The 26466-nt window shown below is 32.8% G+C and overlaps 3 protein-coding genes across 4 annotated transcripts; 1 reads left to right on the top strand and 2 right to left on the bottom strand.

Moving 5' to 3' along the window:
* Positions 1-5239: 5239 nt before the first annotated feature.
* On the bottom strand, positions 5240-16789 carry LOC139480923 (protein kinase C and casein kinase substrate in neurons protein 2-like). 2 transcript variants are annotated; one of them, XM_071263883.1, is made up of 12 exons: positions 16637-16789; positions 15410-15525; positions 13628-13760; positions 11569-11695; positions 11074-11289; positions 10452-10570; positions 9726-9858; positions 9436-9491; positions 8541-8734; positions 7626-7772; positions 6972-7115; positions 5240-5479 (listed from the first exon to the last, which is right to left on the bottom strand). In XM_071263883.1, the coding sequence occupies exons 1-12, from the start codon at positions 16711-16713 to the stop codon at positions 5325-5327; spliced, it is 1617 nt and encodes a 538-aa protein (XP_071119984.1). In that variant the 5' UTR covers positions 16714-16789; the 3' UTR covers positions 5240-5324. The 2 variants fall into 2 exon arrangements, with proteins under 2 accessions (XP_071119984.1, XP_071119985.1); XM_071263884.1 differs by lacking the exons at positions 13628-13760; positions 15410-15525; positions 16637-16789 and adding an exon at positions 12913-13007.
* Positions 16790-20829: 4040 nt separating this feature from the next.
* Positions 20830-21851, bottom strand: LOC139480911 (alpha-crystallin B chain-like). Its single transcript, XM_071263856.1, has one exon. The coding sequence runs from the start codon at positions 21755-21757 to the stop codon at positions 21212-21214; it is 546 nt and encodes a 181-aa protein (XP_071119957.1). The 5' UTR covers positions 21758-21851; the 3' UTR covers positions 20830-21211.
* A 3379-nt stretch (positions 21852-25230) lies between these two features.
* LOC139483002 (uncharacterized) lies at positions 25231-26466 on the top strand. The gene has a single exon (XM_071267031.1). The coding sequence runs from the start codon at positions 25231-25233 to the stop codon at positions 26464-26466; it is 1236 nt and encodes a 411-aa protein (XP_071123132.1).

Below are 26466 nucleotides of genomic sequence, written 5' to 3'. Positions count from 1 at the left end.
AACATAACATAACATAACATAACATATTTTATTTCCAATTAAGGGCCCACAAGGGGCATACAGAGCATACATGAATAAGGAAAAAGAATATTAATTTGATAGATACATATAATGTAGATACAAACATTATTTTACATACAGTAACAATACAATTACTAACTCATATTCACTTTAATAAATTTACCAACAGCATTAAGGACCTGATTGTCTTCACAGTTTAATAAATAAATAAATGTATGCTGATTATCCAGTAAAGAAAAATTTGGAATTCTTTGGCAAACAAAGTCAAAGAGAGCATCTCTATCTGATTTAGAATTTTCACAGTTAGTTAAAAAATGGATTTCATCTTCAACACAGCCAGAGGAGCATTTTTTGCAAATTCTTTCATTTCGTGGAATATTTGAAAAACGTCCAACTTCAATTTGAAGCTTATGAGCAGAAATACGTAATTTGCATATAGATCTTCTTAAATCAAAGTCCTTTATTAAAGAAAGATAATTTTCATAACCAAAATTCTGCTTAAATTTCACATAATTAAACAGTTTTCCATCAGAAGCTTTATTTTGGCTAGCATACCAATTGCTAATATATTTAGTGTGAATTAATTTGCTAGATATGTTCAAAAATTTATATTGTCCAAAATGTTTTACTTCTGGTTTAATTTCAAAAACTTCTAATACTTTCTTAGCAAATGAGTACCAAGAAGTTATGTTAGATTTGTGAAGCTCTTGGCTGCATTTATAAGCATCTTTCAATAGACTGAATTCAGTTGTAAGATTTTCAAATCTATACCAGTATTTTACAATTGACTTTACAATATCATAATGTAAGGGGAAACGCCCCAGTTCTGATAATACAGCAAAATTGACACTCCTTTTGTGTACACCAAGTATAAACTTAGAAAATTTAAGATGGAGATTCTCACACTTAAGATTTTTAAAAATATTTTCAAGATTAAATAAGGAAGACTGTAATTTATTACAAGAAACATTATAACCTCCCCATACCTCTGAATTATATAACAGAATGGGTTTAAGGGTATGATCAAAAATATGAACACAAGATTTTATTCCAGGAGACAAATTGATAAAATCCTTTCTAAGTTTATAGTAGGCCTTAAGAGCCTTATTATAAAGTTCAGTTTTAGCTAGATGAAAACTTCCAGATGCAGTAAAGTGAACACCCAAATATTTGTAATGAGCGACACAGTCAATCAAGTTATTCTGCAGTCGAAAATTCGCTTGAATTTTCCTTCCAGCCTTATTAAAAATTATGACTTTAGTCTTTTTAATATTAACTTTAAGGCACCAGTCAGCACAATATTTTTCTAGCTGATCAAGTCTACTTTGAAGCCCTGTGGCTGATGTTGACATAATCACAATATCATCTGCATACATCAAACAATTTAATTTCTCGGAGTGCAGGGAAACTGCATCCAGGCAGGAGTCAAGATAAGATGGGAAGTCATTTATAAAAATTTTAAATAATGAAGGACTCAATAATATTAAACTTCCGGTAAACGACGGTTTTGCTAAAAAGTGATATGTAGATTTCAGAAACGCCCCAAAATTTCCAAAATTGGAAGAAACAACGCATAACAATGACATCAATAATAACAATTACAAATAATTCTGATATTTATTAAATGCATCATTCAAATTTCCAACTAAACAACGTAATGAAATAAAAAGAAAAACGCGCTGCCAAAGTGATACCCATCAAGTTCATGATACCCCACAGATAGTCATTGTGGTAACAAAAAAATCGTAATAAGTATACAAGAGGGTTTGGATGGGGTTAAATGATTAAAGAATAATGCCCTTAAAAAATGAAGATTAGAGAATAATGAGCCAAAAAATAGAAGATTAGAGAATAAAAGGGTTAAATTTTGGAAGATTAGAGAAAAAAGGGGTTAATTTTTTAAAGATTAGAGAAAAATGGGGTGAAAATTAAATGTTTACAGAATAACAGACCCCCCCCCCCCCCATCCATACCCTCATACAAATGTAAAGAGTTTACAAAAAAAGCGGCAAACAATATTTATATTTTTCAATTTAAAACTTTATGTTTTCTCGCAATTTTGTTCACATAAGTTTTATCAAAACTAAAATAATGTGTTATTGTTCATGTTGTTGTGAATATTTCTGATCTATCTTTGATTATTGGATAGTGGTCAGAGCTAAATGGAGGAAGAATTGAGTTTACAGTCCGTGCTTTCGAGGAAATTTTCACATACATTTTTGGGGTAATTTCAAATGTGTTTATCGAAAAACAAATTTAATGTACTAAGCTGATAAATTGCAACATTGTCCAGTGGCACATCTTAATGTTTCTAGGCACTGGCTACGGTTACATGGAAATGTAACAATAATAAAAATATTATTGTTACATTGGAGACTAAATGCCGGAATGTATGGTTGGGTAAGGACCTGACTAATTACGAATGTAACAATAACTATTGAGGCTACGGTTACATAGCGTTATTGTTACATGAAAAACAGCAATGTCACTACGATGAGACTTGTAATAGGTACTAAATAATAAAAGTTGAAGACATTTATTTTATATTTACAATACATACAATTATTACATACAATTTCTTTACTTTTTTGTATTTACAATGACAGTTTCTACATATCCCGTAAGTGAATTTTGGAGTATGTTTAAGTCCGACACATTTTTGACGAAACCACTCCAAGCAGCCATCTCCATGATCACACACCAGTGGTGCCGCTTTGTGAACGTAGTATAATTCCATTCTGCGATATTCCTTTTAGAAGATAAGGCAACATTTAATGTTTGCCATGGTTCTGGTGAGAAATACTTTTTTACTCTAGCAATGTTGATATTCTTATCCAATATTTTGGTTGGAAGCATGTGATGTAGTTTCATGTCGTCTTTCAATATGATCGCATTGCTGTCCATTACGGATTTTAGGTTTACCTCAAATTTTAGTATCCAACTTAGCAGTTAGTAAACTGTAATTTGCTTTGGATGTATCAATTTTTTTTAGAGATGCGTTCGCATCTATAGCTGTATGCAATTTGTGTCTTGATATTGTTTCAGTTTCGTTTCAAACGCATCCCAAGTTTTAATTTTTTCATCCAAAACAAAATTGGTATTAGGAATCTCTTCATCCATTGTTCAAAGTAACCCTAACCCTAACCATGATGACAGTAATAAGAGTAGGCGTGCAGTTAAACTATTTAAATACCATTTGTTGAATGATATGTATTATTTATCATTATTACAAGTATTACAAATTCCGGCAATTATTCTCCAATGTAACAATAATATTTTTATTATTGTTACATTTCCATATACATTTTTTAATTACATTAGATGTATGTTTCATTACAATACGTTATTCTGATTGGCTAATTAAGCAGTTGTATCACTCAATAAAACTTCTCATTCATGATGACACGAGGTCCCACAATAAAGTGCACAGGTAAATGAAATAAAAACTTGATAAAAGGCGTGTTTTCATGATCCTATAGGTAAAAATGTAATTATAAGTATTGAATGCTTTTTTTTGTAATTTTATAGGGTTGTAAAAGCGTTGACCGTGCGCACATTTTAAGTATGAAGCGCTTCCGCGCTTCATACAAAATGTACTTCGGTCAACGCTTTTACACCCCAATAAATTTACAAAAAAGAGCATTCAATTCTTAAGTAACCGTAGCCAGTGCCATGTTTCTATCGCTATCTGTATCCCCATTAGGACTAAGTGTTCCGCGGTATAGTTACCGGCAACAGCTCAAGTGACGGTTATACTTTTGCTTCTCCCTCTTTCATATAGCGTGGCAGTCACGGCCTAACTTTTCTTTTCTTTTCTTTTCAGTTCATGCTAATGATGCTCTACTCAAATTACGTTTTTATATGAATGAGTGTTTGTTCACTGTAGGGTCGTATTTTAAATACTAGAGACTTTAAAGGACAATAAATCTATAAAGAGTTAAATATCAATTTCCAGTCATGTTGACATATTTTGGTAAATCGTGTCTTGCTTGCTTTTATTGTTTCCAAAATACTAGACTAAAAAGGCAAAAAGAAAATGTAAAAATCATCACTACAAGGCAATAACTACAATAATTAAGGAGTCAACTAACGATTTCAGTCTGGACATAACTTTAAACTAGATACTCCAATAACGTTTGTGGTCAAGTTTGGTCAAATTCAGTTCAAAAGTTTCATATATGTGCAATATCTCTTAAGCTTTTTTTTAAATGCAAGAAAAACTTAAGTTGCCGAGACAAGATTGTTTTCCTTTGAATTCATTAATGTTGTTATACCGAAGTGTAATGTTATGCATTCTTAAAAAAAAGTGAAGACACTTTTTCTCGGATCTTACTAGAACGACTCCATTATAGTTCAGTATCTAGCCTACTGGTTACAATGACTTTATAAGTTGTACCAAGTTTTTATAGACCATTCAGTGATCATTCAGTGATGACTTTGTCACATTTCAAGCAAGGACCTCTGTTTGATAAATAAAACAATGAAGCAACGCTTTATATATATTCATCATAGACCAGGACTAAAATTTTGAACGGCAGACGCGCATTTCGTCTACAAAAGACTAACCTGTGACGATCAAATCAAAAAGTAAAGAAAGGTAAATTAAAGAACAAAGCATCTTCGCAAGCCAAGAGCGACTCTCTTCACCAAAAAATTTAAGATTGAAATTGATTGTAAGTTATACTGGGAATGTGTAGACTATGTCTTGCGAATATTTTTACTCCTAAGATTTTTTTGTGAAAAGAGCTGCTGTTCCCTTCTAGAACCTTTGGTTAGCAAAGACGAGAACGAAGTTGGCGAGTATAGATGACCAAAATTCAGCAAACTTAAGGTAATACATTCCTGAGGTTGAAAACTCCTTGTTTTCAAAAATTGAAAAGTTTTTCAAACAGTTAATATCAATTATGACCATGTCAATGATAGTTCATGACAACACACAAGACTTTAGTGCTGATTACTGGCTAGTTATATCCTCGGAAAGCAAACCTCTACCATCAATGTATATGATATTGAGCTGTCGCAAGGCTTTTTTCCTAATCGTTTCCTTTGAAGCTACTTCAGTTGATTATGAAGGACATTCAATGTCCTCTAGACTATAGTGATGCTTTGTTTAAGTTACGTATCGAGGTTACTCACACCAAACCAATAATGTTAAGCTATATGTTTTATACGATACGTTAAGAGAAAAAAAAATGGACAGTAGCAAAATAAATCTATATAGAACTGCATATTTTATTATTCACAAGTAAAGTGACTTAAAGCAAACGAAGACCGACAAGTTGTAAGAAAATATCCAACTATGTTCACTCCTTTCTGGCAGAATCTGATGATGGGACATATCTTTTTACAATCCCAGCCGGATACCAGCCATACTGTTTTGGCGCCAATCTATTCTCACGCACCCAGCCATATGCAAATCCATCTTCGTTTTCTCCAACTTTTTGTTTTATGATTTGACCTGCAAGGGAAATAATATGTCCGAAGATTTTTCATATGAATGAAATACAAGAGGCTGTCACAACGACAGCAAACCGGATTTATTAATATTTATTTGTGTCCTGGCCATATCACAAGAACCATTACTGATGAATGGTGAAAGTGAAAATCGTCAATATCAAATTTGACCTCCATTTTGTCATCAGTATCAACATATTAAAATTTGAAAAGCTTAGATTGAATGGTTCATAAGTAAATGCAACAACGTGAATGGAAATGACATTTTACAATCTTTCAAGAACCATAACGCCTGAACGGTAAAAGTCAAAATCGTCATTATTGAACTTGACCTCTATTTTGTCATCAGTAACAACATATAAAAATTTCAAAAGCTTTGGTTGAATGGTTCATGTGAAAATGCACGGACACGACTGGAAACACCATTTTTCAATCTTTCAAGAACCTTAACTCCTGAACGGTGAAAGTCAAAATCGTCATTATTTAACTTGACCTCTATTTTGTCATCAGTCACAACATATTAAAATTTGGGAAGCTTTGGCTGAACAGTTCATGAATTAATGCACTGACAACATTTGATTGCCGCCCGCCCGTCCGCCCGACCGCCCGACTGCCCGGCCGCCCGCCGTACATCCCCAAATCAATAACCGACATTTTTGTCACAAAAATCCGGTTAAAAATGATATAAAATGCACATATTAAAGATCGGAATAGAGCACAATCAATGTCTTTGCAGTCTTCATGCTACCTAAAATTCAATATACTATAGTTTGTCTTAATGTACACGTGTAAAAGGCATGTTATATTGGTTAGAGGAACTGCACGCCCCCTCCGAAACCTAGAAATAATATGATTAAGTATATATCTTAAGTTTTTGTATTTTATTCATTTTAAGAGGAAGGGAGACAACTCTAATTGCAAACCAAAATAATTAATTGCGACACTAGACCGACGAGTAACGGATCCATTAAATATAAATTCTTTAAAGGTAATAATTTAGAACCGAAGAAAGATATTTCAATATTGTCTTTATCGGTACTTACATTAATTCAGTTTCTGATAAATAAGAACATAACTTAGCGTGTATTCCTATACATCTATGATCACCTAGAGATATTTACACTAAAGTTGTTGGATGTGTACTGATTAATATTGTAGTATTGGAAACCATGATTTATCTTTAAGTTGTATCTGGCTTTGAACTAACTATTAATAACCACGAATACTCTTGAGATCGGTATTTTGTGTCTTGTATTACATGCCAATCTAACGAATCTAGCTTGTAAAGCTTATTATACAGTAATGGTTTCTCATTATTGAAGGCCGTTAGGTGACCTTTAGTAGCTTACATTCATGTTATTTGGTGTCTGGTTGATAGCTATCTCCTTGATTGTCATGAATCAACTTAGAAAAAACGAAATGAAATTTATAAAAAACATGAAACAATAATTACGTTTCATGATTACATAAAATGTGCAGTTGTACGACAACCATACCTTTTTTAAAAGAAATTTGATCACCTTTCCCAGCGACAAAGTCATGAATAGCAATGACCTTGACATTTCTAATCATGCTGATATCGTCAGTATTATTGGTGTGTAACCGCTGATTGGTATTAGACCACTTCCAGCTAACTTCATCTAGAAAAAAAAGAAAATATATAATATATTTTGTCTCAGTTTTTTGCTCACTTATATGATCCTTTATAGCAAGAGCTTTCTCATTGGTACCGTCTTCAGTTTTAAAGTGTCATTATTTTAGAGGGTAAAATGTCGAGTTGGAAAAAGCTTTTTGAAGTTAAATATATAAAAAGAAACAAATGTTATTTGTATACAGAAAAGCGGGAACCGATAATTTCTTAAAGGAATCTATGGCTTTTATCGAGTTTTCTTGGAAATTGTCAGATCTAAATGTTCTCTAATATTGATCTTAACGGTATCAAGTTTTTGAAATTCACAATCAAATATTTGCCAGTGATGATATTGTCCCACAATAAATCTTTTTTCTAATAAAGCTTTTGATCATTTAAGGCTGCTTCCATCTAAATTATTATGAAAAGATAAACAAAAACTAGCCGTTACTTTTCGTCTTGATCATTCATTACAAGTACACTGTAGGTATAACTACAAAATGAATATTGACTAATTTACCGGCTTCGTGTTGTTCCTCCATACAAGCGCTTGCCTCATCACCAGAGCTTACACAGAACTCTTTGGTCGGAAATGGAGGTGGCATCTTACAGTCACTAGGTTCATTCGGGATAACAATTGTCTCTATCTTTGATTCGAGCGACGAATCTGCAAGATTAAAGTTTTACACCTCATTACAGACGCGATTTTTTTATAAAGATTTTTTCATCTATAATATGTAATTAAATGGACCTAGAAAAATCCAACAGCACGCGTTCACTTTATCTATTTATATCTATATTTACGTTTACATCGCTTATATGGTCATCGGATGACTTTAGAGGTCAACTCGATGGTTAATTAGATGGCGTCTAGACTAAAATACGCACGAAAATTAATAAATACAAATGTAATAAAAAAAAAAAAAAAATTGTAAAGCCCTTAAAAAATATTTTTAATAAGATATTTGGATCGAAGGATGTCCCAAACAAAAATATATTTAATGAGAAAAATAACAGATAGCTAAGTTAACTTTCATTAGAATTCCAGAACGTGTATTCCGTCGTCTTCACTTTTTATCATAAGTATTCAAAGTTTGCATAAATCTATCGAAATGGCAGTTTTAAGTTATCTACAAGGAATTTATATTGGATTTGATGTTCGAAAATATGAGATGGTGTTGATAGAACCTGCACACACATCAAGATTTTGTGAATTTTAGGAAAGGTTATAGGATTTAAATGAGAATGGCACTATTGGGAATATAATACAAAAAATGCCAATGTACAAAAGTAAAACTAATTCCGAATGCAACAAATAACAAATAACGTTCTTAAATCAAAATATTGTCTTTCAGGATATTTGTGGTCGCTGAATTATATATGCTAAAGTAATTGGTTACAAATTTGACAAAATTCCGACTGAGTATAAGTTTACCGGAGTTTTCGGATCGTTGGCATCTGACCGGATTCATTCCTTTGTTTTTAATCGATTCTGAAGAAGAGGCACAGAAAGTTCCCACCAACAAATTATCGCTTTCACTGCTATCTACAGTCGTCTGCGTTCTCCCAATCATCGACTGTACTGCATGTGTGTTGTTGAATTTTTCTTGTTTTGGAAGTGCACATGCGCTAAAAGTGATGAAAATACATACTGAAATTTTCTTTTTGGCATGATCAACACATTATTTAGATTGTTTTAACAAAACAATTAATGCAGAAAATGGTATAATGTTATGACTCGTTTTGGTGTTATTTGTTGAATTTATTATGTAGCAGAACAAGTATCTTCCATTTTGCAATCATGAACGATCCAAACATTAGTAGGTATAATACCGTAATATTTGATAATTATATTGGATAGAATAGAGAATGGAAACGGGAAATGTCTCAAAGAGACAACAACTCGACCAAACTGAGAAACACAGCCAACGGCCACCAATGGGTGTTCAACGCAGAAAGAAATTCCCGCATTGGGATTCTGGCTTCAACACAACACAAGAATATAATTAAGGCTAGATGTTCCTGTACGAAGAGTCGCAACAATGCTGCGGCGTTAATTTTGTTTTGTGAGAACTCAACTCCCTCTAAATCATATATTAGTATGCTTATAAAAATTTGTACAGTTGGAAAAATACCTAATTGACGCCATCTAGTGTCGTCAAACTAGTTTAATGTACTCTTTCCTCATAGAAATGTCTATAATAAGTCAGGATTATGCAGTAATTCTATCCTCGTGTCCATGGAATTGCACGTTATTAGTTGCCTATAATGCACTTCGAGATTTTTTGAACTGTAGAAAGATATTTAACATTCAAATATATTCTACCTACCTGAGAGTGGCGTCCTTTCTTTGCTCGATGTTGTTTTTCATGGGAGTAAACATTTCCTATAGAAAAAAAACCATCATTCGGAAGTTTAAAACAATTAAGAAAAGATATATGTGTAATTTTATTATAAGTATATGCAGCATTAGTGTTTGTTTTGATTTACTAATGACGAGGGTTGTTTGAAATAGAAACATTAAATCAATTTTGAAATTTCAAAATTCGACATTTTGTTTTTAAATGACGTAGATATCAAAAGTTAAAAAGATTTTGGTTATTAAAGACCGATTTAATACCTGTAACTCAAATATGTGACCTTTCTTTCTTGTGTTTGCTCTAGCCTCTATTTCTTGTTTTACACGTTCTATTATTTCCTCTATGCAAATGGACTCAAAGGAACCTATCATTTCACCGATCTCGGTCTTCCTCCTGCAAAGAAACAATAATCAATACGAAAGATCCTTTAAACGATTTTGATTGCACGAACACCGTCAGTGATTACCAAGGAAAACAGTTGGTTTTACTTCATAACTCCCCTGCCATCACCTTAAACATTTCTGACGTTTTTTTAATGATAAAATAACTCAAAGGTTATAAAATCGTCACTGATAAGCCCTTTGTGCGTCGATTTCGAGATCCTCTTTACTTTTGACCCTTTTGAATTTCATAAATCTGACAGAATATTGCTTATTTCTCATGCACGCCCACATAAATACAAGAATATGATTTGACCTAGATGAATATGTCTTTTCATGTTTTGTGATGTTGGTTTTCTGTCGCGTTGAGATGTATCCAACATCTTCGTTCTTCCTATTATTACAGAATCTAATAGGTAGAACAATAACTTTCCTTAATCTTCACAACTTCTTAGATCTGAAGTTTTATTATAGTAATCCATCAACTATAGAGGCATTGAAGTTTAAGAGCGCGTGCCTATCACGAGATTATGATTTATAAGAGAACAAGTAACGTTGAATTAGCTGATCTGAAGGGGAATACGTATTGTTTATGTCAGCACTTACTTTTTGTAACCATGATTAAACTCTTTGAACGCACAACCAAACTTTTTTAATTGAGAATAAATCAACTGCATCCTTTTTGTCTGGAGTTCTGTGAGTTCTATATATAATTTCTTCATATCCTGTAATAGAAGAGAGACGAAAGATACCAAAGGGACATTCAAACTCATAAGTCGAAAATAAATTGATAACGCCATGGCTAAAATCTTTTATAAAGACCAAAAGACAAACAACAGTTTACAAACACAACAGAGAAAACTTTATTATAAGGCTGATCAACACAAACATGAACAAGATAGTTGATAAGACTTACGCCATCTTGTTTGTACGTTCAATGACGCAAGGTCGCAAGGACCTCAAACAAAAAAAAAACGTATAAAAGCTCTACAGGAGGGTCAAGACGTGGTTAACAGCTAAAATGTAAAGTGGAAAAAGATAATACGGAAATTGAGAAACCTGCACTATTTAGATCATTCTGGAAGATACCATATGTGATTGTGTCAAAGTATTTCGACTCTTTGACTTTTTGTTCATGGAACACTTTTTTCAAAAAACCAAAACTATATAAATTTGAATGCTTTTGATTATTTGCTCTTTCACTTGAAGTTACTAGACGAGAAATTACCTTGCCTATGCTGGACATAAATTCGCTCAACGCTTCTTGTTTTTTCTCCGTCATAGATTTTTCACTTTCAATTTGTTTTCTGAGCATTGATAGTCTGTTGGAGAGATTGTCCACCTTCCTATTGGAGCGTGTAGACCGACGTACATGCGCAATACGGCTTCGTTTGGATAACTGTTCTTCAAGCTCAATTATAGTTGACTTCATTTTTTCAGTGCTCTGCAAATAAGCCAACTTTTAAAAGCAAATAATAACATTTTCTTGCAGTAGGACTGCTATTGCTGATGTTTACCCCATAAGCACATATTTGGAAAAATTGTCGTATTTGATTCATCTAGAATTATCAAATCTTGTTTTTTTATAAGTCAAGTAAATCGATCATATGATTAAGTGATTTGAATACAAATAAATGAATATATACACTTCCAAAAAGACACAACTTCTTGTGGCAAAAACAAAACAACCCCCAAAAACCCCGAAAAGAAGTATTTTCCTTACCACTTTCTTTTTCTGAATATCAGATTCGTACTGTACTCTCTTTCTATTAAACATATAAAACTCTTTTTCTACATCAGACAGAAGCCTTTCTTCTGAACTTTTAGTTATCTTGTTAAGTCCAATTCCTCTGGAAAAAAGATAAATATATGTAAAAGTATTGAACAAAAATCTGTAACGGTTAATTTATAAAAATACAACTTCAACTTCGATAAATTGAATATAGTGATATAATAACTTAAGGTCACTGTTTTTTAGTGGGGGTTTATGTTGCTCAGTCTTTCAATTTTTATTTAGTGTTTTGTGTACTTTCGTTTTGTTTATTTTGGTCGTTTCTCTGTGTTTATTTTTTGCCATCACATTGCAGTCAGATGAACTCAGATTGTTTTTCGACTTACTAGATAAAGGAAGATGTGGTGTGAATGCCAATAAGACAACTCTCCATCCAAATAACAATTTATAAAAGTAAACCATTATAGTTAAATGTACGGCCTTCAACACGGACCGAACAACAAGTTATAAAGGGCCCCAAATTACTAGTGTAAAACCATTCAAACGGGAAAACCAACGCATACCTGCCAACTTTTCAAAATGCCCATGGGGGTTTTGAGTTCAAGATGGCTGTCATATTTCTAAATAAAAAACCTTCAAGGAGGCCTTTAAATACATTTTAATTTTGTTTTTTGGCTTCATCATGCTTTCATAAGCCTAGATTCATTGTAAAACTAACTGTTTTGTTTAAAATTGTGGACAAAATTGCTCTTTCAAAATTTCAATTTGGGAGCCTCCATGGGAGAAATCCCCCGCAAATAGTGACAGTTGGCAGGTATGCAACGGTCTAGTCTATATAAAAAACGAGAAACGAGAAACACGTATAAATTACATAAACAAACGACAACTACTGTACATCAGACTAGTTTGAATATCTATTGTGACTGGAGTTAGATAATCGATGTATGGCTCTTCAGAACACTATTTTTTATTTAACTATATACTTTTATCCTTTTATCACATTTTATTTACTTAAATCGGTGGATATTGTCCTTTGGTGAATTTGAATATATCTTTTTATGCTACTTTTTACTTAATAGAACATAGATAACTATACTTTGCAAAGTGGTGTATGACCCATCAGACCAATGCATAATAACTTGCAAATCAAGGATTTGTATAGTGTGACTACTATAAAAATCCTTGTGCAAATTATACCTTTGTAAAATAGTTTAATGTCCATCAGACCTATACACAATAGAGGAAGCTATACCTTGAAAAACTATACATAATAGGGGACACTATACTTTGTAGAGTATGGTCCATCAGACCTATACATAATAGGGGACACTACACCTTTGTAAAGTTGAGTATGGTCCACCAGACCTATACATAATAGGGGACACTTTACCTTTGTAAAGTTGAGTATGGTCCATCAGACCTATACATAATAGGGGACACTACACCTTTGTAAAGTTGAGTATGGTCCATCAGACCTATACATAATAGGGGACACTATACCTTTGTAAAGTTAAGTATGGTCCACCAGACCTATAAATAATATGGGACACTATACCTTTGTAAACTTGAGTATGGTCCATCAGACCTATACATAATAGGGGACACTATACCTTTGTAAGGTTGAGTATGGTCCACCAGACCTATACATAATAGGGGACACTATACCTTTGTAAAGTTGAGTATGGTCCACCAGACCTATACATAATAGGGGACACTATACTTTTGTAAAGTTGAGTATGGTCCATCAGACCTATACATAATAGGAGAAACTATACCTTTGTAAAGTTGAGTATGGTTCACCAGACCTATACATCATAGGGGACACTATACCTTTGTAAAGTTGAGTATGGTCCACCAGACCTATACATAATAGGGGACACAATACCTTTGTACATTTGAGTATGGTCCATCAGACCTATACATAATAGGGGACACTATACCTTTGTAAAGTTGAGTATGGTCCATCAGACCTATACATAATAGGGGACACTATTCCTTTGTACAGTTGAGTATGGTCCATCAGACCTATACATAATAGGGGACACTATACCTTTGTAAAGTTGAGTATGGTCCACCAGAGCACATCATAGCATTGTGGACATTTTGATGGACCTCTGTCGTGCATAATGCTTCTTTCACTAAGTTTTTCAATACCATTTCATCAGTAAAATCTTTTGCCTTTTCTATAACAACAATAGCGTCAAATATTTTAAAGCAGAATTTAAAGTCTATGTTGTTAAAAATATTTATAAAAAATATATTCAAACAAAACGCAAATATGTGACAATATATAAATTTGTTTATTAAGTGTCACATATTAATTGCCATAAAACATATACATGAATTATAATATTTACACATAAAACAATCAATATCCAGCCACAAAGACTCAACTTATCAGACACAAACAGTATAAGATGTCATACAATAATGGTGATCAAAGTTACAATATATCATAAATATTGGATTGTGTGACAAAGTTTAGTCATTCCGTAAATAGCAATGCACAATATTAATTATAATAAAATTGAGAATGGAAATGGGGAATGTGTCAAAGAGACAACAACCCGACCAAGTAAAAAACAACAGCAGAGGGTCACCAACAGGTCTTCAATGTAGCGAGAAATTCCCGCACCCGGAGGCGTCCTTCAGCTGGCCCCTAACAAATATATACTAGTCCAGTGATAATGAACGCCATACTAATTTCCAAATTGTACACAAGAAACTAAAATTAAAATAATACAAGACTAACAAAGGCCAGAGGCTCCTGACTTGGGACAGGCGCAAAAATGCGGCGGGGTTAAACATGTTTGTGAGATCTCAACCCTCCCCCTATACCTCTAACCAATGTAGAAAAGTAAACGCATAACAATACGCACATTAAAATTCAGTTCAAGAGAAGTCCGAGTCTGATGTCAGAAGATGTAACCAAAGAAAATAAACAAAATGACAATAATACATAAATAACAACAGACTACTAGCAGTTAACTGACATGCCAGCTCCAGACTTCAATTAAACTGACTGAAAGATTATGATTTCATCATATGAACATCAGGCACAATCCTTCCCGTTAGGGGTTTAGTATCATACCATCATAACATATATGAGAAGAACATAACCCGTGTCATGCCAACAACTGTTTTTAGAATGAATGTGTTTAGTTCCGATGCAAAGACCTTATCAGTGACTCAATATTAACGCCAAAATATGCAATCTTTAATGACTTGACAACAGTATCGTAATTATATTTCTTAATAAGTCTATTCAAAGGTTTTGTAAGTTTCTGAGGTGAATACTGACACCTTTGTGCTTTATAAGTGCGTAAAACTAACGCTCGGTATAGCAAATGCCAACCCGTATTTTCTTTCCAAGTTTATTAAATTTCAGAATGTTATTTCTTATAGTTTTGACATGTTTTCACCGATAGTTTGTGAGATCTAGAGTACATTATATAATCATTATGATAGAAATCTACATGTATGACAATTCTATTAAAAATCTGGTAACTATACATGTATTATGAAATATATAATCTCCAATTATATATGAGCTGCGTCGGATAGAAATCGACTTTATGCAAGTGTATGTAAATATCTACATTTAAAAGACTCTGATTGGTCATGGACCATACGTATACGAAATGCAATGAAATAAAAGATCAAGTTTGGTCCGTTTTGTAACATATAATTAACAATTCAACTTGTCAACATTCTCAGACTTTTCTTTGATTTTTTTTCAAAATCCAAATTAGTTTACAGATTTTTCGATGTTGATATGCATAAGGTCGATTTCAATCCGACACAGCTCATATAATATACCATATTCTAATACCTAAAATAGGGGTTAACTTGCTTCCTGTAGATACCATCCATTCTTTAAGATTTCTGATATACACCAATTCTATTCTCGCTCTTTCCCATATACTCAAACTCAATTCTTCTTGGAACCTATGACGTTGTACAGTATCAAAAATTACATAACTATATCGATATCTAGTTTGCGAATCATTTTTTTTTTAGTTTGAGTAAATATACAAAAAATGTTTTTGAAAAATACGCTCGATCTTTTTAATTTGATAAGTATAGAGAAATATGGTAAAATGCATATGATTTGTATTTGGCCTCTTGTAAAATAGTTGTAAATGGTTTCAGAAAAGGTATCGCTCAAATTTATTAAATAAATTCAATTGTTGCCATGATTACACCAAAAGAGATAATATTTCACTTTCTAAAGTATTGGATTTCATGTTTCATATACATGCATGACACAAACGGTAATAAAATTGAGAATGCCAATGGGGTATAAGTCAAAGAGACAACAACCCGACCAAAGAGCAGATAATAGCAGAAACCCTTAAGTTATTACAACAACAAAAAAGCAGGCGGAAAAGAGTGGTTAAAATTCAGATTGTCAATTTTAAGTTATAATAATTTCTTAGCTGCGTATTGCTACATGTACCAGAGATATTTTCTGGATCAAAACGTGCGTTCTCTTTCAACTGCTGAACTCGTTATATGTATTTATCATCAACAGAACAATACCTTGATTGTTGCTCTTCATCTTGATGGTTTAATCAATGAAAGGTCAATTATTGATCTAACTCGCAAAAATGTGTTTTTTTTTATTTGAAGAAAGCAAGTCAATAATGTAAATATGGTCTTAAGCATTTCTAGTAAAGGTTTTTTATTAAGTCAAACAAGTCTTAAATGTTTTCATAGTTTTGTTTAACATTTTTTTGTAGGTCGAAGCCACGGCAGATTATCAATTTTTTCCCTTTAGAATCTGAATATTCTGTTCTTCAAACAACCTTAATAAACCTTGTTAGATTAAAGTTATTTCATTATAGAGTTAAAGTTTTTAGCATACATTTTACAATCTTCATGATTGTATATAAAACTACCGCCCTTATCCAAATAGACACAAGCATTAGCAAAGAAAGAAAACATATGCATGTGAAAGTAAAAATGAGATACATTGTATTACCCCTATACAAAAATGAATGTATGCATGTAGTACTATTTTTTTTCAAATAACATTACAACGATAAATTCAAGATACCTTAATGTTTGTTTACTTCTTCTAATCGCCTCTTCTACTGTAAGGAACGGCAACGCCTCTGCTTTTTGCATTGCCATCACTGTACGTACGAGTCCATTTATCTAAACAATAATCGTAACGTAGACGGTTGATTTGGTGATGTCATGACGTCACAATAGTTGAATATCGCTGATCAGTCTTCATCGTACTCGTTTTTTAATCACTTTTGCTTTTTAGCGATTTAGTTGGCGATGTAGATGGTATAATGCACGTAAATTAATGATTAATCAACAAATTATTATGAAATTTTTTATGTAACAAGAGTCGATAAAGAACTGCATATGAAAATAGAAAAAAAAAGGAAATAAAGTTAAAAAAGGCGGATTGTATAACAGTCAAAGAGTGACCGACAAAATAAAGTTAAAAAAAGTCGGACTATATAACAGTCAAAGAGTGACCGACAAAATAAAGTTAAAAAAGGCGGATTGTATAACAGTCAAAGAGTGACCGACAAAATAAAGTTAAAAAAAGTCGGACTGTATAACAGTCAAAGAGTGACCGACAAAATTATGACAAAAACAACGAAAAGAAAAACAATAGTCTACAAAACACGAAACAAACTAAAGACTGAGCAACACGGACACCTCTAAAAACCGGGGATGATAGCCGGTACTACAGATACAAAAAGGTATGCAAATAAAATTCAATTATTCATTTTGTAAAAAAATATTTCCGTATTCCCTGTATACCTTACAAAAAAAGTATTTTTTATTTACCTGTGGTTGTCATTCTGATATATTTTTTTTTTACATCTCACACCTTTTAAAAAAAATTATTTTGATTATACTTTGGGCCTGGCAAAATTTACTACAATTCAGCCCTGAACTTCAATAATCAGATCACAAACATGATGAATCATTATATAGATGATCTAGTTCATCCAATGTTACAACAGACAACAGATATCACAACTTAGTCCTACCAGTTGTAATTACATTGTGTCAAAAATCAAATGTATTTGTTCAGACTTGAGTGTATGTTTACTTGTTTTTTGTTAATATGCCTTTATATTGAGTTGGTATTGCTATTTTATAGTGTGTTTTTATTTTAGTGTAAACAATATATTATTCAGTAAAAGATAAACAAATAAGTACATAAATACAATACATGGATTGGACAACAAGTGACAAGTCACTCATACAAATCTCTCTCCTTGTTTTCATTTTGTAATTTTACACTAATATTGTTTCAGGTTAGGGTGAAGGTTGGTACCTGTATAAACGTTTACATCTGCAGCATTTGTTTGAATAATAATTAAAAAAAAACCGATCATAAGTTAGGAACCTGTTGTTCGGTTCCTTGTTGAAGGATGTTCTTTGACCATTTACGAATTGTGATTTTGATTGAAAGTTGTGTCATTTTCACTCAAACCACATCTTCTTATATTCAAATATCCTGCTCTGCATTTCTGAAGAACCTGCTCTCCATGTGGCACCCGTCTTATTTCAACAGTGCTCATGTAATTACAGATCCGGTGATAAGGTGTATCAGGTTTTTCATATTTGAAGAGAACAGGATTGTGGTTACGACAGTTGGAAAAAATTGAAAACAACACGTTTAATAATTTCAATTGACATATCCGTCGTTATCTGTGAACAGATATTCCATAACGGTCAACCAACTCAAGATGGGGTCCGTAAAACTTGCAAAAGAAAAGGGACAATAACTTGAGATGAAAAACAACAAGAGCTCAAACATTGCTGTTATTCGATTGTGTTTATTATTTTGTTTATCATGATAAAAGTACGTACTATGTACATGCATGACAACCGATTATAAATAATTACGCAACGCTGCATCTTTCCTTATCAATTATAATCTCTTCCCAAGGTCAACTTTCATATACAATGTGACGAGACATTGCTATATAGAATCTATGTAAGAAAGATCAATTACTGTCGTTAGGCAGAGAATGAGGAAGTTCAGGAGCAAGGGTACGCTCGTGTTTTTGTATGTTTTTGTCAGAACAATTAATCAACATAACGAGTGCATTTGGCAGACTAACAAATCTGCTTTATCTAACGTTGCGCTATTTCATGATATTTTGGCTTTGAGGTGGGTGATATTTTGTTCTGTTCTGTTTTGCAAGTGGTTGACTTTATCTTAAAACAATAAGAAGTACCAAGATATGTAAACTCTGTCTATTTTCTTAACGTTTGATGCACCGTAGACTATTAAAAATTAATACATATTCCACGTGCATCAAAAGCTCGATCAAAAGTTTGTAATTATCTTCCAATATATCTCCCTGCTGACATTTGATTATTGTATTTGCGTTGTTGAAACTACAGACATTTTGTTTTGCATTCTTCTTTGGATTGTTTTCGAGAAGAAAATTAATGAGTTGATGTACAGTGATTAATAAGCCGTAAAATGCACATACTTTATTGCTTTTTTTTGTAATTGCTGTAACGCAAACATATTTTAATATCATCGTTAAATAACTTAAAATATTTTCTATATAGGAAATTTTTAATTAAAGCAATATTTATGAAAATGTTCAAATATATTTGAAATCGACAACGATAATCCCTAATAAAAAATAATTAATTAAACCAATAATTTATGAAAATGTTCAATATATTTGTAATCGACAACAATAAGCCCTATGTTATCTATAAAAAATAATTTGCAGGTGCGAATCCAGGATTTTAAAAGGGGGAAACCGACAAGACGACGTCAGGAATGGCACTTATATTTAGCTATATAAGAGGGCCAGGCCTCCTGCTCCACTCTAAATATGCTTATGTATTCTACGTGTAATGGTTTTCTATATAACATAAACCTAAATATGCCAAACCTATCATCAGAGAACCTATCGGACGAAAAGCTGCATTATGAATTTAAATTTTTGTATGCCCCATTTATGGGCAGTATATTTTCTGGTCTGTGCGTCCGTTCGTCCGTCTGTTCGTCCGTACGTTCGTTACCCGTCCGTCCGTCTGTCCCGCTTCAGGTTAAAGTTTTTGGTCGATGTAGTTTTTGAAGAAGTTGAAGTCCAATCCAATTGAAACTTAGTACACATGTTCCCTATGATATGATCTTTCCAATTTTAATGCCAAATTAGAGTTTTTATCCCATTTTCACGGTCCAATGAACATAGAAAATGATACTGCGGATGGGGCATCAGTGTACTATGAACAAATTCTTGTTTTAGTATGTAGTTGTATTTGAGCACTGTCTTCAAATATGATTTTGTATATGATTGGTTTCATATCGAAGTACAAAAGTCTTAAATAGTCGTGAAGATTTGAGCATTTGCTAATTTCTATTCGTAGATATGTGTATGCAATATAGCAACGAAGGGCTATTGGATGTTGCTTTTGACTTTGACTTAAGGTTGCACCTCTATCTTGTATGCACATTTTCAATATGGGATCGAAACTATATCGTATGCCCTTAAACCCTGAAAGTAAATATCTCGCTTACACTGAACAGTGCATATAGTACTGTCTACTACATTGTACTGTTGCTAGTTTGTAGATCTTCTAAATGTCGCGACAAATCTCAGTTTATTGGGATTTTGATTAGAATTTTCATCCCATATAAAAATGTCAGAGGAGATATGGAGTGATTGCCAATCTGACAATTACCCTGCAAAGTTCAAATGAAGTGGACCATTTCAGCTGCATATATGCTGATGAGGAAATGTTTTCTAATAACTGTTTATCATTAAATAATAATAGATAATTGGTAAAACCTACATTAGGATCAATGTTTTAGCTCATCTGGAATAAAACTTTGTTTATATAGTTATGACAAATTAAAAAAAAATGTTTTTTTTAATTTATTTTTTAGGGGGAGAGGGTACTAACAAGCTACTCAACTTCAAGTTTGTAAAGTTGTATTTTCAACGGACACGCAAATATAGTTAATACTTTGATGTATAATTTATATGCGTATGTTTTTTTTAAATTATATACGCGTACATCTTTGTGCTTGAAATTACATAAATTTCAAAATATATCGTGGGCTCATAATATAAAATGACTGAATTATATTGAATAGACAATACTGGTATTATATCTTTAAAATATGGAAAATTTTGGCAGCAACGCTCCAAATTGTTTTTTATAAATTTCACTGAACAACACATCTAGTGGTGGTGGTGTCAAAATGTATTTTTCTTTTTCTTTTAAAAGAATACTTACAAATAATTGCTTATACATTTTAATTTTCATATACAACTGAATTCAAATAATTGTCGTTTCAAAGAAACCGATCCAGGAATGCTAGTCCAAAACATGCACAATAACATATGCAAAGCTATTACGAAACCATATATATTTTTAATTGTTAAAATAGTTAAAAACTGCAAAAAATGCTGAAATAATTGTCAAATTTTGCGCACTATCCAAAGTCTCTGAAAGTGTAACATAGATATCAATGCATCATAGAATCGGTCGAAAAAAATCTCTGATATTGTACAAAATATCAATGCCTCATCGAAACGGTCAAAATAATTTCTCACTGATGGTTCCCAACACAGCATGTTATATATAATTGGCATTTGCTGGCTTATTTAGTTCGAATTATTTACCTAAGCATTTTTTCAATTGGAATAAAGATTTCCTTCCTTGCAACACATGTTTTAGGCGCAGGTGCTTCAACCTGTAAAAATCCGTCGTTGGTCAAGCTGGACTTCAATGACAAAGGGTCAACATCCTGTGGTAGAGTGTAGGACTTGGTGAATTCTCTGTACACTTTCCTTCCCGGTGATACTTCTTCATGTTTGGCATGTACAGTTAATTGTTTGTCCATTGTTTTTACTTGAATTTCCTCAGGATTAAACTGACTGCAATCAAACCGTAGAGCCATTTTCTTATCTCCTGTAAAATCCTGAACAAAAGGTTGATCTACTTTCAAACTTGACTCGGGTGTTGTCAGGCTGAACATCTCCCGTTTCATCCTTGCTATTTCTTCATCCATACTTGAATGCTGGGTATCCTTGAAAAAATTTTTGTCGAAATCATTTTTGAAAGATGGGAACATGTCCATTTGCTTGTCGAAAAAATTCCAATCATAACGCTTAACTGGAACAATACGGCTGGACATTTCGAAACTATCGTCTGCTTTCTGCATCCGGTTAGTTGAACGTGATTTCTGCAAGTGTTTCACAAACACGCACGTTTGCTTTTTGTTTAATTAGTGGTAGAAGATGAGAGAATTATTATCAGAAACTCAGATCCAAATGTAGTAGGGAGATACTAAAAATAACAGAATGATCAACTGTTTACCTTGCGTTCTCAAACGATGTGCAATTAAGATGTAATAATTTTGGAATGTTTAGAAGGAGAATGTATTTTTCTTTAGTATGTTAGGTAAACAAACGTTTATATATCAAGGATTGTTTTAAACTTTATGTTAGATTGATTTTTTTAATGTAATCAAAATTCATGATATTTATTATTCCTCTTTCAAAATAAGATATTAAAAAATATAGTCATCTTTATACATTTTTGTATATGTATCTTTAAGGGACGTCTTATCAATGTTTCGGGTGTGAGGGGTTGTAAGATTGCGCATTCTTTAACCATTACACAAGCCAAGACGAATTTATCGAAAACCTTCTTGGTGTAAACTCAATGTTGTTTTTCAATGATTTATAGTGATTCCTCTGTGGATAGTAAACTAGAAATTGATAGTAAACAAATTGTATTGTCCCCGCACGTTTTCAGCATTGGTTATTTTTAAGAGTAATGTTCCTTGGAAATGTAAATTTTATTCAAAATTTTATTTCCCCACAGGTACTTGTCTCAGAATTGTTTCCCCTATATACCTTAATATAACACTTTTTTTTCTGAGACAAGTGCCTGTGAATGTTGCAAAATATTTATGAAATCTATATCAAAGGTTATAATATGGGTAATGTCTTGAATAGTTCCAAAACTAGTGCCGATCATTTTTTTCCAAAAGAGTTCTGCATCATGGAGATATTAATTATATAGAAAATTGCATTGTAAAGCTGTCACACCTACATTTCTGGTAGGATTTTTATTAAATTTATATCATAGGCTTAATTTATATCTGCAACATCTTTGGTGAGTTCAAAAATCAACGCAGTCATGCATCTTTGAATTAACTTTATATTGAACATTACATTGTAAGCCCCCTCGTACCTACATTTATTGTCAATTTTTTTTTATGTTTATAACAAAGGCTGATATAAGTAAGATCTTGGAAGAGTGCATACCTTGAAACTACTAGGTTTTTTTAACAGGCCGCCAAGACTACACCGCTTGTAAAAAGAAATATGTGAGGTAAAACAATGTCAGCAATCTCATGCCTACATTTATTAAAAGATATATTTCATATTAGTTATTGCTTTTGGGCAACAATTTTTTTTCTAGTATATGCATGCAAGTGGCCTTCGGCTGTTTGATCGGGTTTTTGTCTCTGACATATTCCCTATTTCCATTCTCAATTTTAAGTATGTATATTATCAGTGCTCCCTTTGGACAGTTTTAACACTAGCAATTGATATAGTTAATATAGTAAACACATATGATTTCTAGTATATATTATCTATGTAAGACTAACAAAGAAAACTTGAAAATATTTAAAATTAAAAGGTAAAAAGGGGTACGGCAAATCAAAATAGTCCTGTCCTCAAGTACCTGCTGCCAATAAGAGAATTTGGTGCTCATATATATATATATCAGATCTTAAATATAGTCTCGGATAAATTCTCAACATTTTAGATTCGATTTTTGGTGCTTGACATGTTGTCTCGTCTATTTTTCTATTCAGATGAGTTTTATATATATTTTTTGTACCGTTAGGTTGCTGTCGCAATGATAGTAATTGCATATATATCTCTTTTATTTGTAATAATAATAACTAAAAAAAAAAACAAGTGTTTTACCGCATTTTATTATGGGACGGAATTATTGGAAATAACAGTTTTTTTTAATTCGAATACATCTCTTTGGGTTTTTTTTACAGCTATTTCTATTCACAGAAACAATAGTATGTAATACAAGTCGACATCAGAAGAATGTACAATACGGCGGAAGATATGATTTGATGTGTAATTAGGTAGTGTATTATCTTACGCGTGCGAATTCTGGGGATTTTATAAGGGACCTATCATTTTTTATCTGGGAGGGAGACTGGTCAAAATGCCAAGGGGGGGGGGGGGGGGGGGGGACGTCAAAAAGTACGTTTGTCCCCGTACGATTTATATAAAAGTGATTATTCGATTTTAGCAAAAAAAATCTATTACTGAAAAATATTTACACCAGGGGTTTCGATATCACCGTGAAACTAGTCAAACATTAACTAAATTGAATCATTGATACAAGGACATCATTCGTATATATATTAATCAACATGCAGACATCTTATTTATACGTTCAGGTATTTCACATCCAATCTTGTATGGTCATATTCTTTACAAAGCACAAAAATGTCGGCATTAACCTCAAAAGATGACAAATTTTGGATCTACTATGGATTCACTTATAGGATCTTTGCATCGGAAACAAACACATTTATTCTAAAAACTAGTTGTTGGCATGATATGTGTTATGTTTTTCTCATATATTTTATGATGGTATGGTAATAAACCCCTAGCGGGAGGGATTATGCTTGATATTCAAATTATGAAAACATAATTTTGTATACCTATTCTGCCATCGGACTCGGACTCCTTTTAAACTGAGATTTACTATATATTAATGCGTAATGTTGTGTGTTTATTTTTTCAACATTGGCTAGACTTATAGAAGGAGGGTTGAGATCTAAAAAAAACCATGTTTAACCCCGCATTTTTGTGCCTGTCCTGATTCAGGAGCCTCTAGCCTTTGTTAGTCTTGTATGGTTTTAGCATTTAAGTTTCTTTTATATATTTCGGAGTTAAGTATGACGTCCATTATCACTAGTACACATTTTTGTTTAGGGGACAGCTGAAACACGCCGCTCCGTGTGCGGCGATTTTCTCGCTGTATTGAAGACCCATTGGTGGCCTTCGGCTGTTTTCCGCTCTTTGGTCGGGTTGTTGTCTGTTTGACACATTTCCGGCCATTTCCATTCTCAGTTTTATAAGATAACTTATAAAACCAAGATCACAGTTATATGATCTTATATAGATAGCTTATCTATTATATGAGTTAAATCTTGAAGTGAAAATAAATGTACTATTAAAACAGCTTGCCATATATTTTCCACAACAAATTTAAACAGTTGATGAGTTTTAATCAATACGTGTACAAATACATATTTGAATAATCTCCCTTAGTTATTTTGTAAAAGCGAAAGTACTTCGGTAATGGCGATTGTGCAAGCAGTGCTCAGACATGTCTAGGAAAACAGCTACACTATTTGATTGTTCAATATGTTTAGAAGAGTTTAAGAAACCAAGGTATTTGCCATGTTCGCACACATATTGTGAAGCGTGTTTGCAAACTTATATTGAAACTACGGCAAAAAAGATTAACAATAAAACTGCTTTTGTATGTCCGGTATGCAGAGAGTCTGTCACTGTTCCAGATTCTAAGTCCGTTGCAAGTTTTGCAAGTCAGTTACCTTTCAATCATCGTATCTTCTCTTCGATGATGGATTCAAATTCGAAGGAGGAAATCACCTACAACTGTGATCCTTGTGCACGTATTGGAGATGATGTGAAAGCAACGAATTGGTGTCAGCACTGTCAAGAGTTGCTGTGCAGTACATGTCTAAAAAGTTTCCACAACCGTCTGAAAGATTCTGGAACACACAAAGTCATGACAATTTCTGAGGGTCAGAAACTTCCCGAACTACCCGACTATAATATAAATGAACCTTGTGATGAACATACGGACAAGTTTTACGAAGTGTTTTGTTTAGACCATTCTGAAATGTGTTGCATTATTTGTTTGGCAGAGAATCACCGCCATTGTGTAAATATCAAAACTGTAGAGAAAGTTGTTGAGATGTTTGTAGAAGATAAAATCGATGAGGCAGTGATCAAAGATCTTAATTGTTTAAATAGAGTAATGACAAAATTGATAAAAAAGAAAGAGAAACAGATAGAAAAAATAAGTGCTGAAAAAGAAAGAATAATTTCAGAATCTGATCGCTGCATCAAGGAAGCCATTGACAAGCTAGAGAAAATGAAGTCTGAAATAAAAACCGATGTTTCTAGAACATTTTTGTCTCAAATTAAACCAATACAAGAACAAATAGACATATTTTCTGGATTAAATGAAAGTATTGTGCAGAACGAAAGCTTTCTTATCAACGTGAAAGACCAAGGAAATGCTAAAAAAGTATTTCTCACTCTGCAAAAAATCAAGATAACGCTACACACTCAGCGAAAAAAGTTCGAGGAGACGGCTACTGATGAAACGGATAACAACATGTTTGAACTTGTGCAAGACCAGTCACTGTTGAACTTTATTAAGAACAAACAAATTCCGTTTGAAATTCTGAATCGAAAGCAAACTAAAGGGTGGAAAGATCTTTCAAAGACAGAAATCATGAAAAAACTGAATTTACTTGCCGAGCGGTTCGATACAAAGGGGATTTTGCAAAACAGATCTGAAAATAGAGACACGGAATATAATTTAAAGGCAGGCATAAATCCGAGCTGTATTGATTATGAATCAACTGAAGCAATTGAAGCAAATGCTTTCGTGATGGAATCAGAAATTGCAGACGAGGATAGCAAACCTGATACTTTAGAAGACGATTTAACACATTTAACCGAGCACTCAGACTCAGTCAAACCGAATTCAAGACCAGACAAAAAACCAGAACGGAAAAGTGGAAAGAGAGAAAAGAGACGGTTTAATAATCAAAATGTGCATTAA

Source organism: Mytilus edulis, chromosome 7, assembly GCF_963676685.1.
Source record: "Mytilus edulis chromosome 7, xbMytEdul2.2, whole genome shotgun sequence".
Lineage (NCBI taxonomy): Eukaryota > Metazoa > Mollusca > Bivalvia > Mytilida > Mytilidae > Mytilus > Mytilus edulis.
The sequence above is the reverse complement of the archived record's forward strand: the minus strand, read 5'-3'. Positions and strand labels throughout refer to the sequence as shown.

Coding starts and splice junctions, on each gene's coding strand:
- LOC139480923 (XM_071263883.1), bottom strand. CDS start 16,713: ATGGCAATGCAAAAAGCAGAGGCGTTGCCGTTCCTTACAGTAGAAGAG. Junction 9,859..10,451: donor TTTAATCATGGTTACAAAAA/GTAAGTGCTGAC, acceptor GTTTCTTTGCAG/GAGGAAGACCGAGATCGGTG. Junction 7,116..7,625: donor GGAGGAACAACACGAAGCCG/GTAAATTAGTCA, acceptor TTTTTTTTCTAG/ATGAAGTTAGCTGGAAGTGG.
- LOC139483002 (XM_071267031.1), top strand. CDS start 25,231: ATGGATTCAAATTCGAAGGAGGAAATCACCTACAACTGTGATCCTTGT.
- LOC139480911 (XM_071263856.1), bottom strand. CDS start 21,757: ATGCAGAAAGCAGACGATAGTTTCGAAATGTCCAGCCGTATTGTTCCA.